General features: G+C 39.2%; 1 protein-coding gene across 1 annotated transcript in view; it reads left to right on the forward strand.

Moving 5' to 3' along the window:
* Positions 1-679: 679 nt before the first annotated feature.
* SLC26A7 (solute carrier family 26 member 7) overlaps positions 680-20,078 on the forward strand; it is a gene marked incomplete at both ends in the record, with an annotated part of 196,800 nt that continues 177,401 nt past the window's right edge. Inside the window, one exon of the mRNA XM_079722341.1 lies at positions 680-872. Coding sequence (XP_079578467.1) covers positions 680-872 — 193 coding nt within the window. The remainder of the gene's footprint in view (positions 873-20,078) is intronic.

Consider the following 20,078-nt stretch of genomic DNA (forward strand, 5'->3'; position numbering starts at 1 on the left):
GAAAACCTCGTCTCCCAGGCAAAAAAATAAATAAAGACATTTAGCAATGCCTCTTACGTTTCTGAATGTTTTAGAACTGGTAGTTGTTTGATATATTGAAAATATACACTCCCCAAGAAGTAAACCTAGATTCTCTGAATACATTTCGCATGGCAAACCTCTCTGGCAATTTTATGGTTTTGCATAGCTTGTAGGGAGAGACGGGAATAGCTAAATGCTTCCTGGGTTCATTAGCATAACCCAGCCCACTTCCAACACATGCCCAGAACTACCTCATTAGCTGCTGGGATTTAAGCCAAAGCATAAGACTACAGAGAATATAAGGGGAATTACTGGCAACAGAACTCTACACCAACTTAACACTGAATCCATTACTTTTCCAAGATGAGAAAAATATTATACTAACAGGGACCATTTCTCCATCTCATTCAAATAAGAATTCAAGGTATTAATCTATATCTTTCATCTAGCATAATTAGCTGTACCATAATAACACATACAGCCTGGCTGCATATATTTAAGTGCTGTCTCTCTCCCCCTTTCTTTTATTGATTTATTTCCTGGATTGCTTTGACATTGTAAACCACAGACGAGTTGGAGCCTGGCATTGAAAGGAGGTGTTCTGCAACGATTTTTTTCTTGTTTAAGGAAGTTTACTTCTACAAGAGGTAATCTGAAAATGACAGGGGCAAAGAGAAAAAAGAAAAGTGTGCTCTGGAGCAAGATGCATATGCCCCATTGTGAAGACTTTAAACAGTGGTGTAGAAGGCGGCTACCTATTTTGGAATGGGCAACACATTACAATCTGAAAGAAAACTTGCTTCCAGACACTGTGTCTGGGATAATGCTGGCAGTTCAACAGGTGACACAAGGTAATGTACTGCATTTGATTTTCCTGTTTTATGCAGAATAGATATCACTTTGCTTTCTTGGAAGAGTATTGTGACCTAAGATCTACTAATGAAAATGTATTTTAATTAACTTTGGGGGAATAAACACATTGAATATCTGTATACAAATGTTTTCCTAGTTGTCTTTTTTTTTTCTGCTATTTTTTGATACCTAATAAGCATCAAACCAATTTTTAATGGCATTATATATTTGCAATGTTAAAATTCATACTATATGAGTAAAGATCAATAATTTCAGTAATTGTGGGAGGATGAGTTTTTATAGTTTGACCTTGTTGATACAGCTTCCTACTTAAGCTGAATCAAGCTATAAAGTATCTCCTGGCTTGAACAAGTCATTTGTAAACCTAATTAGCAGCATACAATTACCTTTGTAGTCTTGAGAGTTGCTATAAGCAAGGAGTAGACCTTTCTGTACATAAAGGAGGCTCTTTGCCAAGATCATTATTTGCAGAGAGAATCCTGTGTGTCCTTAGAGCTTACGTTTTCACATGCCGATTTAATTCTGTATCACCATTACATGCTGTTTTTTTTCTCTATACGAAATTTAAACTGGTGAGAAGTCTGATTTTAACTTTCCCAAAGCAGATTATAAATGATATTCTGGATTTAGATAGATGTTTCTCTTGGTGAAAGCTCTTAGGTAACTAGTGTGCATACAGTGTATGAGCATGTATGTGTTTTTTGTATGTGTATTTTCCTGAAAGGTATATTCATTGCATTTTAAAAAATTAATTCAGGTAATAATTTTCTACCTGTAGCAAGAAAAGGAACTGATTTTTTCAGCCTTGAGAATTTGTAAAATATTCCTTGGCACAGACTCTGTAGGTTTATATTTTTTTTTTTGCAGTTTTACTACCTCCCTGGCTTGAACTATTATTCATACCGTTAAATTATAAGCACTTTTCTAATTGAATTATTCTGTAGCTGGAACAAACTGGTTTATGTGTTTCTGTTTTTAGTATGATTAGGAACATCTGCACTGGTGGCTTTACTTTAAGATCCATAATACTATTATACTTTCTGGGATTCCATTTCCCTGAATAGTCTTCTATTATATTTTTAATGACCATTTTGCCAAAAGCAAAGCATAGTAGTCTTTCATAAAAATGCAAAGTAAATAGCAGGTTAAGGCATTTTTTAGGATTGTATTTATTGAATTTTAAATTCGAAATGAGACACGACCATGGACTTTGAAACTAAGGTGATGAGCTTACAAGGACTTTTTCACCAGATAGTTTCAGTATATTTTATAAATTTATTTTGCTTTAATTTATTGTAAAGTGAAAGAAAAATATATTTCTAAAACTAAATATTTTTCATCTTTGTTAAATATCAGGTTAATAAGAAAATTTGAGGATATGATAAAGATACCTGTGATACATCATTAGCATTATCATTTATGTGTCTTTGGTAGTTAATTGTATGGGTTTTCTTTGGATATAAATATTGAGGGGTTTTGTTTTATGAGTCATGCATTTCACTGGTTATGAAGAAATATGTTAGCCAGCCCCCGACTGATGAGAAGCACAAAGCTTACTCAGCCCTTGTGTCTTGGAAGTTATGGATCTGGCTCTTGGTTCTCTTGGAAGGCTCCCAGTGATTGGGCAAGGAAGGCTACACTGCTAGAAAGAACTTAAAGCTTTTTGTTGGTGTATGGACAGACTAATCCTTCTAAAAGTACTTTAAAAACAATTCTCTCAAACTTTCTCATGCTCACCCACTATGGGTAAATATCATAAGCTACCATTTGTTGTAAGGGGCATTGTTGTAAATCCCTTATATACATTATCTTACCCTATCCCAATAAAATCCCAAACGATAGCAGTCCTCCATTTTCCATATGAGAAAGTGGAAGCTTAGACAAGTAAATAATTTTCCCTGGACTTCATGCCTGATAAGTGGTAGAGTCAGGACTTGATTCCAAAGCTAACATTCAACACTTTATGCTTTATACTCTACACTGCCAAAATAACTAGACTTTTTCATAATACCAATGTTATTAGTAATAGAAGGCATTTCTTTGGAAAGGTGCGAATATCCTTTCCTTTAAATTACCTTTGCATTTTGGTTTCACCCCTGTAGTTTTTAGGCTCAAAGGTAGAGTCACAAGGGAAATAACTACAGTAGAACATGGAGTAAGGAAGGCATTTAGATATCATTACCTGCTATTCATGTGAGTACAGTATTGGCAATCATTATCAACTCCATTTCTTTAGGAAAAATTAGAAGAAAGAAGGGGTAATTTTTGCCCTTGCATCATAATGTAAACAATAGAAACAAAGATCTGATTTTACTCTATCAGTCTTTTAAGCAGCTTTTCAGTTATTCAACATAGTTGAATTACATGATATTGTTGAATTCAATGTTTTTTAACCTACAAATACAAAAAATTATATAATTCAATCCAGTAGTTGTTTTTAATTCTTCTTTTTCTAGAAATGCATTTAAAATTAAGGTTAAAGGAAACTAACATTTGAGTCTTTTCTATATGTCAAGTACCAAGGAGCCATTTTAAATTACTTTATTAAAGATTTCCTAGTTGTTAAATATAGACACTTGTCAGTCATCATCATAATTGATTCCTCTGTAGTATTTTCTGTGTTGACTATAGCCTTTCTAAAACCATTTCTTCTCTTGGGTTTTAGACACTGCTCTTCTGTTTACATTCTGCTACCTCTCTGGCCTCCTCTTATTATGAGCCTTTGAAGATTTTGCTTCCTAACCTATCTACCCATTAAACATTAGTGTCCTGGAGACTCAAATCCTGGGCCTTCTTCTCTGAAAATCAATGCCTTAGGCTATTTCATCTGCATCAGAGGCTCTAAACACCTTCACTGTACTACTGAAACTTTCTTCTCAACCCGAGATCCATGTATTCAACTATACAAACCTAGAATCTCCTAAAAACACTTCAAATGCAATGCTAGTCTTCTAAAAGAAACAAACTGAATAATACCACCATCCTAACCAGAATTATAATAATAAATAATAATAACAGTAATTTTTAGACACAAAAGAACACTTGACATATATACAAAACTGAGGCTTACAGAGAATAAATAACTTGCTTAAAGTCACACAGTAAATGAGTTAGAAGAAATAGGATTTTAACCCAAGTGGTCTGGCTCCAGGGACTATGTTCTCACCTTGGTACCAGACTACTCTCACAGAGTCTCAAGTCATTCTCAACACTCCCCTCTCTTTTGCTGCTCTACCATCTAGTGTACAATCAACCACCAGGCTCTGTTGTTTCTATTCCTTAAATATCTTTCCAAACTAGTTCCCAGCTACTGCCCTAGTTCACTGACATACTGAAATCATCATCTTGTGGGTCTTCATTCTCTACTCTATCTCCTCCTATAGGCCATTCCATACTGTAGCTGGAATGATCATAAAAATCTAAACATTAATTCCCTGTTCAGAATTCTTCAGTGACCCTCTGTTTCCTCTAGGATAAAAGCCCAATTCTTCAGAATAATCTATTAGATCATTAATAATCTGGGCCCCTTAATGCAAAGTTCTACTCAAAGAGATCTTTCCTCTGAGAATCCCTCCCAATCTCCTGGGAAAGATGTATGTTTTCTTACCTCCTACTCTCTTTGTATTTTTTACATATCTCTATGATAGGCCTTAACAGATTGTATTGTAATCTTTTGGTACAACTCTTTAGGCACTGGTGGGTAAGCTTTGGAAAGAATGTCTTAATCTTTATATTTTTGCCGACTTGTACCTGGTGCATCGACATAGGTTTTCAGTAAATGTTTCTCCATATCATTAAATAAACAATTTAGCTCCTGAAGCCTCTGATTGTTCTATGGTAAAATGCTGCCACTCTAAGAAGGAAATTAAATTTAAATTAATTCTTATGTTTTCAAAATAAATGTAATAAAGATATCGATAGTAAAAATTACATAACAATGTGAGTAATTAATTTCTTCCAATTTCCTTTACTTTCCTGAATTTATAAACTTATAGCCCACCAGACAAATCTGGTAAAAGATTTGTCTGTGTTTCCTTCATCCCAGTGTTTAATTTTTTCTCCAACCAACATTAACCCATCTGTATAGTTCATATGAAAATCTAGGTGCCTGGCTTCTCTTGAAAAAGGGAAATACATGGCCCTAAGGGGCCCATGTCCCCATGTGGTAAAAACCTGCTGGCTCCCCCTGTGGACAGGGCATGTGCTTTGTATTTTGCTACAGTTTCCACCATTCACACATCTGCTCCCACTCTTCCTCCTAGTATCCCTATTATCTGCCTACCCCTATGAGTGCCTGAATTTGTATCCCCTGCCAAGACACTTTCTAACATGTTTTGTTGAAATGCCTTGAACTCATTCTTGAATAAAACCTTTAAGAGAGAATACGTAAGACTAGGCTCTTAACTTAAATCCGCACAACTTTCAGGTCTGTGAACTTGCATTAATATATTCTAATATACTTCATTTCTTTTTTAGTTTTCTTTTGTTTTTAATTTTTTTTCTTTCTATTTTTTTTCTTTTTTTCTTTTTCAAAGAGCAGACGCTGGGCCCCACCACAAGCAGGCGCACCCATCCAGGGAAGGCCAGGGGTTCTGCCCACGTGCTCTGGCACTCGCCACAGTGGCCACTGCGCTTGGTAGGGGCAGCAGCTGGGGGGTCCGGTACCCAAGGCTCCCTCTCGGATCGCTAGAGAAGGCTTTCTCACCGAGGGCGCGTCGTCCCCTACCCATCATCTTCCCTTCGGGCCCACGGAGGCGCTCCACGAGCTGCCAGTCCTTGACTGGGTGGAGGAGGGGGGCGCTGCTGCAGTATGGGTAAGCGCACGGCCCACAGGAGCGTTCACGGTCAGGGCTGGGGCTCAGGCTCTTGAAGGGGGGGGAGCACGCCCGAGAAGCGTGACAGCCTCCCCTCTCGCAGGCCCTGGCCCACCACGATCGCCCCGACGCCCGTCTGTGATCCCCACAAAGGGGCACACGTGGCGTTCGACCGGCCAAAGTCAGTCTCCCCTGGGCACACCGCAAGAGGACGACCACGACGAGGTGGCACCTAGCTCCACCGAGGTGGCGGGGGGGGGGACAGGCACGCCTCTCTTATCGTCTCAAACCCCCCAAGAGAGCTGCTCACAGGACACACCACCGTGGCGGGGACCAGAGGAGCGCACTGGGAAAGGGAAATGACACCACCGCTTGGCCTCAGACACCTGAGGGACGACCTGGAGCGCTCCAGGGGCACCACAGAGGGCCCGGAGAGGCACGCTCAGGCACCGACAGGGGCGCGCAGAGCGGGGCGAGACCCCCCGGGCGGGACCCCCCCCCACCCGCACCTCGGGGAGAACCACTGGCCAGGCACACGCCAAGGAGACAAAGTGAGAGCGTCTGCTGCGTCAGAGGACCACGGCTCCCCCGAGGCCGTGAGACAGGGGACGGGAGACTGAGGGTCAGGGCTGGAGGCCACACCCCTCCCTTCCACACACCCCTCGACGGGGCTGGGGTGGCAGGAGGCGAGGGGCAGGAACGTCTGTCCCTAGTCTGGCGTGGCTTAGGCCCGGCCAGGGAGAGCGTGAGTACTTCATTTCTTTATAATTCTATGTATTTTCTGTTACTTATGTTAAGAAAGTATTCTAGGAAGGGGTTCATAGGCTATACCAGACTGCTAAAGGAGTCCTCAAAGTAGATATTTACTCCCCGAGGTAAATAAATATGTGTATGTGTGCTCATTTCAAAGAAAAAAGGAAAAGGAATTTTAGGACATTCTTTCACCATGTTCAAATATTTCTTAGAAATGATTTGTGTCTTTTAAAATATTAAAAACATTTGGGAGAACTCAGTACTAACATCAGGTGAAATCCATTATAACTGGTATCTACCACAATGTTCTTTAACTGACATCTAGTAGGACCTCACTACAGAATGTAGTTTGAAGGTGAACAAACATTCTAGAGAATGTCATTGACTTAAACACGTCACTAACATGGTTGGCAAGTTAAGCAGTATGACTCTAGAGTATTTAGTTCACATTCTACCCTGAATGACCACTTGCAGGAAATATTTTCTTTTCTTTTCCAGTCTGGAAAACTCAAGCACTGAGACAGGGTGGAGACCTAAAATACATGACTTGCCATATAAGTACCTAATACACTGAGGAGGAATATGAGAATGTTTTGACTTGCATTCCAAGGGATCACCTAGAATTTTTGTTGCCAAACCATGAAAATTTTATGCTGCCATAGTGTTGCCTGATGTTCAAACCACAGTGTTCTGAGCCACAGACAAAGGGTGTATGTTCCTTATAATTATGTAGAACTTGTGGCATTACTGGCACCAAAATGTGTGGAAGCTGATCTTCATTGCACTCCTGAGGGCAGCTTAGTGACACATGGAATGATAAGTGGAAATTCCTGAAGCATACTGCACTTTGAAAATTAAAGGCTTATCTGAGAATTTTTCCCTGCAAGGTCTCAGCCCTGAGGGTTAAGAATCCTAGCCTTAGCTACATATCTCTAACCTAACCCCCTTAATCACTATAAACATGTAGATTATAATGTAGAGAGATTATAATGATTTATTATATCTAGTAACTTTTCTCCAGGAAAAATGGCAGCCAAGTATTGCTAAATAAATCTAAATTATACTTTCCCTGACCTCCATAAACATGTACACAGGAGCTAGGCACACTCTGCTGGCTTTTCACTTCTCCATTTCCCCTCATCCCATGACACATGCTCTTACCCATAGCTCTAGGCTTCATTCAGCACTTCTGCTTTCCTTTTTTTCTTAAATGTAAATTAGTGGTGATTTATATATTAAAAGGCTATTTATATATTTCTTCACTTAGAATAATACTCCCTATAATATTTAGACCTGTTCACATGGAAGAACCATGACCTTCCATTTTAGACTGTTGAAAACTTGGGAAGGTTTGCAACAAACAGATGTGTAGTGGCTGTGAAGATAAGGTGTGTGACCTATATAGTAATAGACTTCTCTTTTTGCCAGCTAGGATCCATCCTTGCTTCTTTTAGTAATTATGCTTTGGATTTGTTTTGAGGAACAGCCCCTCTTCCATTTTTGGTATACATGGTTCAGGTGAGATTCTAATTTTAGCTCTAGGATGATCAGTAAAATAAGTATCCCTCAACCAGGATTCTCAAGTTTGGGGCCCACTGGAACCACCTTGGGGCCTAAAAGAACATTCGTACCTGGGCCGCGTGACAAACAATTAAATCAGCTTTCCTGGGAGTAGTTTCCAGACATGGAGGCATTGTGTTTCTTCTTTTTTAAATTGTCCCATATTCTAATGTGCATCAGTGTTGAGAGCTGCATCCAGACAGTTGTTGGTCCAGGTGAAGACTTGTGGCTCAAATCTTGATAATTAGCACAATTCCATACACCTGGCCAGTGACTAGTTCAATGGTGATCATTTCCCCCCCTAGGCACAAGGGGGTTTACAACACAACAAACCAGTCATTTCTTATTTTAAAATGGTGATGGCAATACAAATGACCTGAAAGGTCCAATCACTCTGGATCCTAGGACATGTGTGGAACCTTTCAGGAAGAAAGGAAAAGACATCTTCCTTGGTGCTGAGACTACTCACAGTAAGGATTATGTACCTCTACAACTTCCCTGGGCCTCCAAAGCCTGAAAATGAAGCCAACACAGCAAAGGGCGTAGCAGAGAGAAACTGAGTACTGATGATAGCTAGTACACTTCTGACTTTTCACTTGCATGTGCAAACACTTTTTTGGTTGTTGTTAATTAGGTTTAAGTCAGGTTACTTCTAATCACCTTAACTACACATTTGAGGGTTATTACAATTTAAATGTGTTACACAAATAGTCTCTAATTTTATAAAACCCAGCAAGCTAGATATTTCATACTTTACAGTCCTTTTCATGAGAAGAGGAGTTTGAGGTTGAGAACCTTGGGTGACTTGCCCTCAATTCTAGTACTGCTAAGAGGGGTTGAAATGTAAATCTGCTGGGCTCCATCTTTCATCCCTCACTGCTTTCTGTTCTCCAGTTTGCTTTTTGTATAACAGACATAACCTGAGTGGGACTGGGAATGAACTGAGCAGCACAATGCACAACAGCCCCTCAGGCTGCCCCATCACATGATGACATGTCACCTTCCTTGATAAAATAAAACCCAGAGATTCTGGTTGAGAGGGGAAGAGGGCTGTGCCAGTGGGAAGAAGTACCTTTACCAGAGCTCCTGTTCTTTCCCTTGAGAGCCTGTCATACCCCCTGCTACACTAGCTTAGGGTGTGGGAGGAAGGAGAGATGTGCTTTAATACTGGCCTGAGCATCAATGGACAATAGCTTTTACCATGTGGCAGAGGTGACACAGGGTAAAATGTCTGTATGAGAGTTTACTAAAAGCTAGGGAGAAATAAAAGGGGAAAATAGCCCTTATCCTCTATTCTTTATTATACTGAAAGTCACCCCCATCTATTCAGTTGTCTGTGCCAGAAGTCTAGTGGGGATCTTTACTGCCTTTACCCCTTCAGCCATATTCAGTTATTCAAGTTTTATAAATTCTTTCCTTTTAATGTCTCTCTAATGTATCTGAATGCCCATTGTCCTTGTGGCAACCTCCCTGGTAATAGTAGATATTACATTTGTTAAATGGTTAAAATGTGCCACAAACTGGGCTAAACATTCACTGCATGCTATATCATTGAATATTCATAATAAACCAAGAGTTTGATATTATTTATATTTTACAGATGAAGGAAGGCTGATTAGTTTGCTTGTATTGCAAGGTAATACAGTTTCTATAAAGCATAGGAAGTGTTTAAATGTGTGTCTTTCTAACTCTTGAGTCCGTGCTCCTATCTTAATAAAAAGTCACCATTATTCATTTCTTGCCAGTTAGAATGTCTTCTCACTTATAATTTTGTCCCTCTTTTATCTATTTTCAAACTACACAAAAAAATTGAGTGATACAGTGGGTATCTTTGTTTTAAATTCCTTCAGCTGTGCCATTGCAAATGGCTTTTTAATTTGCTATTTTACTCTTCATAGCATCCTTGCTTCACGCCATCTCACTGGCCTCTCTCTCTTTCCCTTACTGTTTTCCTTCTCATCCCTTCCATCTTGGCTCCCTGGAACTCCAAATACTTCCCTGGAACTGAAACCGCAGGTGCATTTTTATTGGCTTGTATAATGTTGGGAGACAACATATAAATATTAGAAGACTTCATTTTAAAATTGAGAGTTTTTTCCTCATTTGAATCTAATCATCTAACAGCAAAGGGCTAATATTCCTGAATGGAAACAATAGGCTGAAGTTGACCGGTGCCTGCACCTTTTACGTAGGCATGGACTTTGCAATTTGTCATATTCCCCAACACTCTCTATCCTTTTACATTAATGCCGCTTCACTCCTGTTATTCATCCTCTTCAGATCTAGAGTAGGATGTTCTCAAACTCAACTCAAAGACACTTTGATTGTCCAAACCTATCAAAGCCTTCAGAAAAACAAGTTGTTTTATATAAAAAGCAAACTATAAATATCCAACTTTTCTCTCTTTACACAGGCATGAACTTCTGAAAATGTTTTTTCAAGGCCCTTCAATATCTGGATCTCATGTACATCTCTCCTTACATTCATCCTATGTTCTGGTTACACTGAACTGCTTTTAGTGTTCTAAAGGATCAAGCTTGTTTTGCCTCAGGACATTTGCACATACTGCTTCCTCTTAAATGGATAATCTTTCTCCCCTGGCCCCCTTCACCTGATTATATCTTAGCACATTTCAGGCTGGGTTTAGCTCTGTAGTTCTGAACCTTGGCTGTATATTATAATCTCTTTCAGCACTTAAAAAATATACCCATGCCCAAGCAAGCCCTATGCCAATTAAATCAAAATCTCTGAGGAATTTAGGGCAAATCATTTAATGTTCTGCACCTCAGCTTCCTCAACTAATGATAAAAAATAAAGTAAAATGAGCAGCTAGGGTTGAGAACTATGGGCTTTCAGAAGATGCTTGATAGATACCTATATTTTGTTTTCCCAGAGTACCCTCTCTTATCCACTTAATTAACTCTGTCACATTTGTTTTTGACTTATATTTGATTTTTCTTCTAAGCTATAAGTTCCTTGGTGGCAGGGACTGTTTACCATCTAGGATGACCAATCATCCTGGTTTTAGCAATGAATGTCCTGAGCCCTAGAAAACACTTTTATCTCTTATCAATGCATTTGGCACATAGTAGGTGCTCAAATGTTTCTTGATAGTAAAAAATCATAATTGAGATGATGGGGTAAAGCTTTCCTGTGGCTAATCTCCCCATGGAAACTTTTAATCTCTTAATGTTTCTGATATTTAAGCTTGTAGGTCTGCTGATCATGAAGCTTTTTGATCATGGTAATTATTTTCACTCTTGTGAGATCTCACCTGTGCAATAAGCTACAGTATGAAAACATGATGGATTTTGCCTTAACCCCTCTAGTGATTAGAACCAATGATCTTTGATTAACAATACTTGTCTGTGAACAAAGAGAATGTATTTCTATAGGAATTTTGTTTCATACAGTTGTGTTTCTTGGATATACGTAAACTTACCCTGAGAGATCCACTTGTAATATCACTTAACCTTGAGCTCACTGATGCTGTGAACCAGACAGCTGATTATATTGTGGTTTGTTAATAACAGTGCTAAGACCACCATAAACCAGTTGCCAGAGGGAAATAACTTTTATCATTACCCACACAGTTTGTGTTTGATTTCTTATATATAATTCTTGGAAGTGCCTACTACCACTTAATTATTTTGTTTTCAAGAATACTAATCTGTCTTCCTAGGGTTCTTTATTCATTTCTATTTTAAAAAATACTTGAAAAAATAGTCCTTTGCTATGTTCTTGGAAAGAGAGAAGAAAAAGACAACAATCCAGCCCACAAGGGCCTTATTATTTTTTCCTTCCTCAGAAATTTGTACAAAAGTATATGAGAATATGATCTTGTTATTTCAACCTTGAAGGTATTCTGGTGTGGGTACATAAGGGTGGGAAGATTTTCTTAATGAAAGTTTGTAGAGTATTGGTTTCAACCACTTTCTGAGTAGATTGTATAACCTAGGGAGCTGCCAAAGATTTCTGTGTTTTTATTAAGAAAAGTGAAGAGTAGTACAATCCTATCTATATAACTACATGAAATGAATATTTGGTTGTAAAAACTGAATCAACATAGAGAACAAAGTGAGAGTCTTACAAAATTGGCAAGATTTGCTTACCTAAAGGTACATGGTATTGTATGAAATGGAATTTTAAGAAATCAAGTCCTGCCAAGCACTCTTTCTCTGGAGAGGATCTCAAGGGAACTATATACACAGGTAACATTTAGGTACTGTATCCTACTTTATTAGCTGAATTAATGTTTTAAACCATAGATCTAGCAAACCTGGAGTGGAGCAAAACAATTTAGGCCTGAGGTTGAAGAGCTATTTCCTTTTTTCTTGTAAAGCTAAGATTTGGATGTGCTTGTAGAAAGAAAAGAGATGTATCAGAGCTGACCTTGAGGCAGGCCCTGGTCTTTTTTATCATATCAGTAGCATGGATGAAGAAATAGTACAAGAGCAAAAACATACGAATGTGGACATAGCCTTTCCCATCAAGAAATCTGTCTTCCTCGGTGTTCTATTTTGACCCCTCCTATTAGCAGTCCTCCTCTTGGGTGGGGGAAGTGGAAGGTGGTGGAGAGGAGTCTGAGGACTTCTGCTCTACCACTTGAGCTGAGGTTGTGGCACTGTAACTAGAGAGAGGTGGATGGAATCAAGATATCTGAGAAGGTTGAATTGAGGTCATGTCCAGGGAGGTTAGCTAAGGCATACAAACTCAGCCTATGAGTGTAAAGTTTAGCACCTGGGTGTCAACAAGTGGGACCAAAACACAAAAGGTAAAACTGAAAAGTAAAGTGTCAGAAGCTCAGGCAAAGTATAAGAGCAACTCAGGATTAGTACCTGGGTCCAAGATTCTAGGTAAAAAGTTTTCAATTACAGTCTAGGGACCCAGCAGCATGGATAGATCTCATAGTCTTTTCTAATTTTCTATCCAGGACATGAGCAGGCCTCAAATTTTGGTAGGTGGGCCTGAGCCCATAGGAGGTAGTGAGAAGATGCACCAAGCTGGCAAAGAGAAATAGGGAAGAAGACATTAGCCAGCAGTTAATGTAAAGAGTGGAGGAAAGTTCTTATCCTCTGCTGATCCTGGGCCTAGTGTGTGGTTTAGAGGAGTGCTATACAAACTTGGTCCTCAAAGAACAAAAATCAAAAACAAAAACAAAAATACCCAATAAAATATGCCATGGTAAAATTCCTGTTCAACTTTACTTAGAGTATTCAAGGGGAAAGACAGTCAGGACCTGTGAGAAGACTTGAAGCTCCCAGTCATGCTCTATGTGGTCAGCATCTCCTAAAAAATCTAGCATACAGCACCCTTGAGTTGGTACTAGGTTCTGCAATGCACTGCTTATTAACCTCATTTCCTGACCTCTTTATAATCTTCTTGACCACTTAACCGCGCTTATGCCTTCATCCACCTGATAATCAGGACATTTCTTTGCTTTGATCCTTTGTTTTTCTTCTCATACTCTTCATAGCTTTGGGTAAATGTATCATTTTATTCCTAGGCCTCTTTCTTTGTTTATTGGAGCCCCATGAAAGAGGTACCAGTACTTTGTTTGATGCACACTAGTTTACTAACAAATGGAATTAATTCTTATTAGCTTCCTTAACAACAGATCTCACAATATAATTGGAGACCTGGATATAAGAGCAGGTAATTATAATAATTTTGGTAGGTTGTACAAATGAAGAATGTATAAGGTACAGCAATAGCACTAATAACATTATCAACTCTTCCTAGAGTGGGGATGAGATTGGTAGTCAGGGAAAGTTTCAAGAGGAAATTATACTTTAACTGAATCTTGAAGGCTAATACAAGTTTCCCAGGTAGCCCATGGATAAAGGGCACTATAGAAAGAAGAAAAATATGCAGTGTTAAGAAGAATAAAAGAACATAGATTGTTTAAATACTTGTCAATAATCTAACTTGGTGTGAGTTGTAGCTGGAGAGGTTAGCAGAGTCCATATCATAAAAGTCTTCTTGAGTAACATGGAAAAAGTGTTTGGGTTTATTTTCCAGGGTAATGGAGCACATTGATGGATCTTGAAGGATACCAAGGAGTGACAAAACTTTGTGTTATAGAATAATCACTCTGGCAGCAGCTTACATTATGTACTTGACAGAGGCAAGAAACTAGTTAGGAAAGACTAATTAGGAGAAATCCTGTTAAGGAAAGAAAAAAATGGTGGTATGAACAGAGAAAGGCAGCATTAAGAGCAGTAGGAGAGACAGAATCCACCAGTATTAAATGGAATAGATAAGGTGATCAATGTGCTCTGCAATGTGAGGGTGAAAAAGAGAAGATGACATTTTTGATAACTTCCAGGTTTCTGAATTGGGTGACAATTTGGGTGACAATGCCATTTTCTGAGACAGGGCATAAGTAAACAAGGAACTACCAGCATTTCTGTCTGTTTTGTTTTTAATGCATATTGTTTTGTTGTTATAGCAGAATTTGTTGTGGGAGGGATCAAAATAAATAATTAATAAATGATTTTCATTTTGGATTTGCTATGTGAGTGCCTGTGGTATCTCTTGTAATTGATTTCTAATCTCATAGTGTTTTGGTCAGAAAAGATGCTTGATATGATTTCAATTTTCTAAAATTTACTAAGGCTTGATTTGTGACCCAAGATGTGATCTATCCTGGAGAATGTTCCATGTGCACTTGAGAAAAAAGTACACAAGCAAAATCTTGTGTTTCCTTATTTATTTTCTGTTTGGATGATCTGTCCATTGGTGTAAGCAGGGTGTTAAAGTCCCTCACTATTATTGTTACTGTCAATTTCTTCTTTTATGGCTGTTAACATTTGCCTTATATATTGAGGTGCTCCTATGTTGGGAGCATAGGTATTTACAATTGCTATATCTTCTTGGATTGATCCTTTGATCATTATGTGGTGTCCTTCCTTGTCTCTTGTAATAGTCTTTATTTTAAAGTCTATCTTGTCTGAGTATTGCTACTCCAACTTTCTTCTGATTCCCATTTTCATGGAATATATTTTTCCATCCCATCCATTTCCAGTCTGTATGTGTCCCTAGGTCTGAAATAGGTCTCTTGTAGACAGCATATATATGGGTCTTGTTTTTGTATCTGTTCAGCAGTCTGTGTTTTGGTTGGAGCATTTAATCTATTCACATTTAAGGTAATTATTGATATGTATATTCCTATTACCATTTTCATAATTGTTTTGGGTTTATTCTTGTAGGTCTTTTTCTTTTCTTGTGTTTCCCACCTAGAGAAGTTCCTTTAACGTTTGTTGTAATGCTGGTTTGGTGGTGCTGAATTCCCTTAACTTTTGCTTGTCTGTAAAGATTTTGATTTCTCTGTCGATTCTGAATGAGATCCTTGCTGGGGAGACTAATCTTGGTTGTAGGTTTATCCCTTTCATCACTTTAAATATGTCCTGCCATTCCCTTCTGGCCTGCAAAGTTTCTACTGAAAGATCACCTGATAACTTTTTGGGGATTCCCTTGTAGGTTATTTGTTGCTTTTCCCTTGCTGCTTTTAATATTTTTCTTTGTATTTAATTTTTGTTAGCTTGATTAATATGTGTCTTGGCATGTTTCTCCTTGGATTTATCCTGTGTGGAACTCTCTGCACTTCCTGCACTTGATCGACTATTTCCTTTCACATATTCGGGAAGTTTTCAACTCTAATCTCTTGAAATATTTTCTCAGTCCCTTTCTTTTTCTCTTCTTTTTTTGGAACCCCTATAATTCTAATGTTGGTGCATTTGATGTTGTCCCAGATTCTCTGAGACTGTCTTCAATTCTTTTCATTCTTTTTTCTTTATTCTGTTTAACTCCACCATTCTATCTTTCAGCTCACTTATTCATTCTTCTGCCTCAGTTATTCTGCTGTTGATTCATTCTTGGGTATTTTTCATTTCAATTATTGTGTTGTTCATCACTGATAGATTTTTAGTTCTTCTAGGTCCTTGTCAAACGTTTCTTGTGTTTTCTCCATTCTATTTCCTAGATCTTGGAACATCTTTATTATCATTAGCTGAATTCTTTTTCAGATACCTTGCCTATTTCCTCTTCATTTATTTGTTCTTGTGGGATTTTACCTTGCTCCTTTGTCTGCAGTGTATTTCTCTGTCATTTCATTTTGTCTAACCAATTGTGTTTATTGTCTTCTATCTGCAGGCTGTAGGGTCATAGTTCCTCTTGTTTCTGTGGACTGACCACTGTTGATTGAGTTTGGTCCAGGGGCTTGTATAGGCTTCCTGGCGGGAGGGCCTGGTGCCTGCACTCTGTTGGATGGAGTTGAGTATTTTCCCTCTGATGGGCAGGATTATGTCAGGTGGTGTGTTTTGGGGTATCTGAGAGCTTAGTACAACTTTAGGCAACTTGTCTATGATGGGTGGGGCTGTGTTCCTGTCTTGCTGATTGTTTGGTGTGAGGTGTTTAGCACTAGACCCTGCAGGCAGTTGCGTGGGGTCAGGTCTTCGTGTGGATGTGGATACCTTCAGGAATGTGCACACTGATTAATATTCTCTGGGCCCAGGAATTCTCTGGTGTTCCAACATCCTGGATTCTATGTTCCCACCCAGGAGGCCCAGGCCTGACCCCTGGTTTGAGAACCAAGAGCCTGCAAGCTGCACAGTGTGGCCTGACAAAAAATAGAGAAAAGGAAAAAAGAAAAACAAAAAACCCAAACAATAACAACAAAACAAAACAAAAACAGACAAACAAAGCTCAGGGCAAATAACAAGAACAGCAGCAAACAAACAGTAACATCAGCAACACAACACACACACACACACACACACACACACACAGAAAAGAAAAAAAACAAGGGAACAGACAACAAAACAAGAGAATTCTGATATAAGAACAGTCAATAAGGATTATACTAATGAAAACAAAGAATGAAAAATAAAACAGAAACAGGGGCAAGCAAACAACATCAACAACAACAAAACAAATAAAACGTAGAATATACACTTTAAAGCAATTTTTAAAAAAGGGGGAAAATATATAAAATGAAGAGCAAAAACAAGACAAAAGCCACAGAGCAACAAAAAAATTAAAGGAAAAATATAAAAATAAAAACATTATATATATTAAGAAAATAACATAAGATAAATTTTTTTTAAAAAGTAGAAAATAAAAAATAAAGGGTAAAAAATAATAAAAGCAGCAACATCAACAAGTGAACAAAATGAAACAAACCAACAAAGAAATATTAGTACTAAGAATATTTTCCTGGATCCACATCCCCAGGAGGACTTCCAATACCTCTATGTAGGTCTGGACCTACTGTGGACACTGTGGGGCCAGCTCAGACTGATCTGGCCCAAATTCCAGTGCTGCAAAGGCTAGACTTGTCTCAGATTTTGAAACATTTGTCTATTCAGGTATTTCACAAATGCAGGATTTACCCAGACTATCTTGGGGATTTAATTCACAGCTTGTGCTGCTGCCTAGAAAGATTTGTGTTTCTCTTCCTTGGTTTCACCCCCCTTAGTCTCAGTTTTTGTTTTAATCCCACCTCTGTGTGTGTGCCACCCTAAGGCATCTGATCCTTGCCCAGGTGAGTGGGAGCAAAAGCAGTGGCTGCTTGGAGCACACTTGGGTACTCCCAGTAGTTGCAGTGGCAGGAGCTGGTGTATGAGAACATTGTCAGCCCCGCCCCTTTCACGCCTCTCAACAATGGCACCTCACCTTCCAGGCAGACCTTGCTTCCTCTAGGGGCATTCCTGGCTGCACATCTCCTACTCCTGTACCTTCCATGTATCCACGTAGCCAACTGCGTTTGTCTCCCTGGGTCCGTTCTTCCAACCCCACGCTAAAGCCCTCTGACCCTGCCAGCTTTGGTGGACTCTCATCCCAGGCAGGGGTGCCCAGGGCTGACTCCCAAGGAGATTTTCGGGTGAGCAGTGCTCAGGGCCCCAGAGCCTATGCAGGCAGAGGCGACCCTGGCCAGAGGGACGGGCAGGCCCACTCAGGTAGGACCCCCTCCCAATGCCTGCAGAGGCTGAAGAAGCCGGCGGGTGGGGAAGAGTGTTATAATGGCAGCTCCGCCCCTTGCACACCATTTGACAATGATGCCTTGCTATGGTGTGCCATGTTTTTTCCACAGACTTTCCTGGTTGTGGCACCCCTTGCTCCTGTCCCTTTGGGCTGTCTTTTCACAGCCAAGAACTGTCCTCTCCCTGGGTTTGCACTCCAAACCCCTCTTTCCAGCACCCAGTTCCCCTTTGCAACAGGCAACTCACGATTTAGGCTGGAATGCACAGAGCTGCAGTGTAGATCATGCGTGCAGTTCTTACCTTGTCTTGCCTTCCACAGACCATCTGCTGCATTCTCCTTTGATCCCCCGAAGTTCCTCTTTTGTCCCAGCTGATTTCCCCTCCATGAGGGAATCTTTTTTAATGTGGGGATCTCTGTTCACCTTCAGCTTCCCACCAGGGTTGCTCATCTCTTTTTTTGATTCCTCTTTTCTTTTTTCTTCTTTCTTTCATTCTTTTAGGTGTCTGAAGTCTACCGCTACTGTTCATCAGGAGCTCTGTGGGAATTGTTCCATTCGTAAATGTGTTTTTGATGAACTTGTGAGAAGTAACAAATTCTGTGTCCTTCTGTTCTGCCAACTTCACTCCTCCCCCACCTGTGGGATCACTAGTTGATGTATGTCTGGATCTGGAGTTTAGAAGGCATATTATTAAGATATATTTATTAAGATCCTATGACTAATGTCATGGGAATGGATGGGATAATCATGATTAATGTGTACAATAAAAAGAGGAATCAGAATGGAATAAGCCCTGGGAGACACTGATATTTAAGTGGCTGAGGAGCTGGCAAAGAGGAATGAGAAGACATGGTCCATGAACATCATGGTGCTCTGTAAGCCAATGGATAAGATCTTTAAGAAAGGTATGGTTGACAGTGTAAAATGTATATATGAAAAATAGTGTTTCCAGGATTAAAGCAATAATGCTTAGAAATGAAAAATGTAAAATTCAACAAAAAGCCCTGGAAAATATTCTTAATGACAAAATCAGTTGTACCAGAACAAAGTGCTTCACAACTCTTCAGGAATGTGGGCAATTTGTGGAAAAAACTTGTAAAAATTCTGTCTATCCTTCAACCCACACTTAAATTATAATCTTCCAATAAAAGTTTCTGTGATTATGTCTCTCATAATTTCTCTATCTTCTCTAAACTTTGACTACACTGATTGTTCTATAAACTGCACATATAATTGTTTAATGTTGGATAATGTTTGTTTTAGGCAAGGACCTTATAGTTCATATTTCATGTTCCTTTAAATCTCTCATGGGATTTAATAAGTGTATTTGGATACATAGTAAGAGCTTTATGAGTACTTGTAGGCTAACAGTCAAATACCTCACTTTTGAATTCCAGATACATCACTTGGACAAGTGCTTTAGCTGCTCTAAGGTTAAGTCTTCCTATGTGTACAATGGGGATAATAATACTTAGTACACAGAATTGCTTTGAAGAGTAAAGGAAAGAAAATAAAGAACTCAGGGCAGAATCTAGTACAGAAGAAGTGTTCCATAAAGACTTATTTTAATGTTATTATTGTTAGCATCTTCTATTTCTCATGAGATGTAAACTCCATGGAGGTGGGGATTTTTACATGGGTTGTTAATTGATTTATCTCAAGTGCCTGGCACATAGTAGGTGTATAATTCTAGGCAGATATTTTTTACCTCTAGGTTTTAAATCTGCTACTTGAAGATAAGAGGAAGGTAAGAAGGTGGAAAATATCAGTTTGCAAGAAATCTTTCTTTTTTAAAAAATTTTTGGCTGCATTGGGTCTCTGTTGCTGCACACTGGGTTTCCCTAGTTGTGGTGAGCAGAGGCTACTCTTTGTTGCAGTGTGAGGACTTCTCATTGTGGTGACTGCTCTTGTTGTGGGACACTTGCTCTAGGCATTCGGGCTTCAGTAGTTGTAGCACACAAGTTCAGTATTTGTGGGACGTGGGCCCTAGAGTGTGTGGGCTTCAGTAGTTGCGGTGTATGTGCTCAGTAGTTGTGGCATGCGGGCTCTAGAGTGCAGGCTCAGTAGTTGTGGTG

The sequence above is a fragment of the Hyperoodon ampullatus genome (assembly GCF_949752795.1).
Source record: "Hyperoodon ampullatus genome assembly, chromosome: 17".
Lineage (NCBI taxonomy): Eukaryota > Metazoa > Chordata > Mammalia > Artiodactyla > Ziphiidae > Hyperoodon > Hyperoodon ampullatus.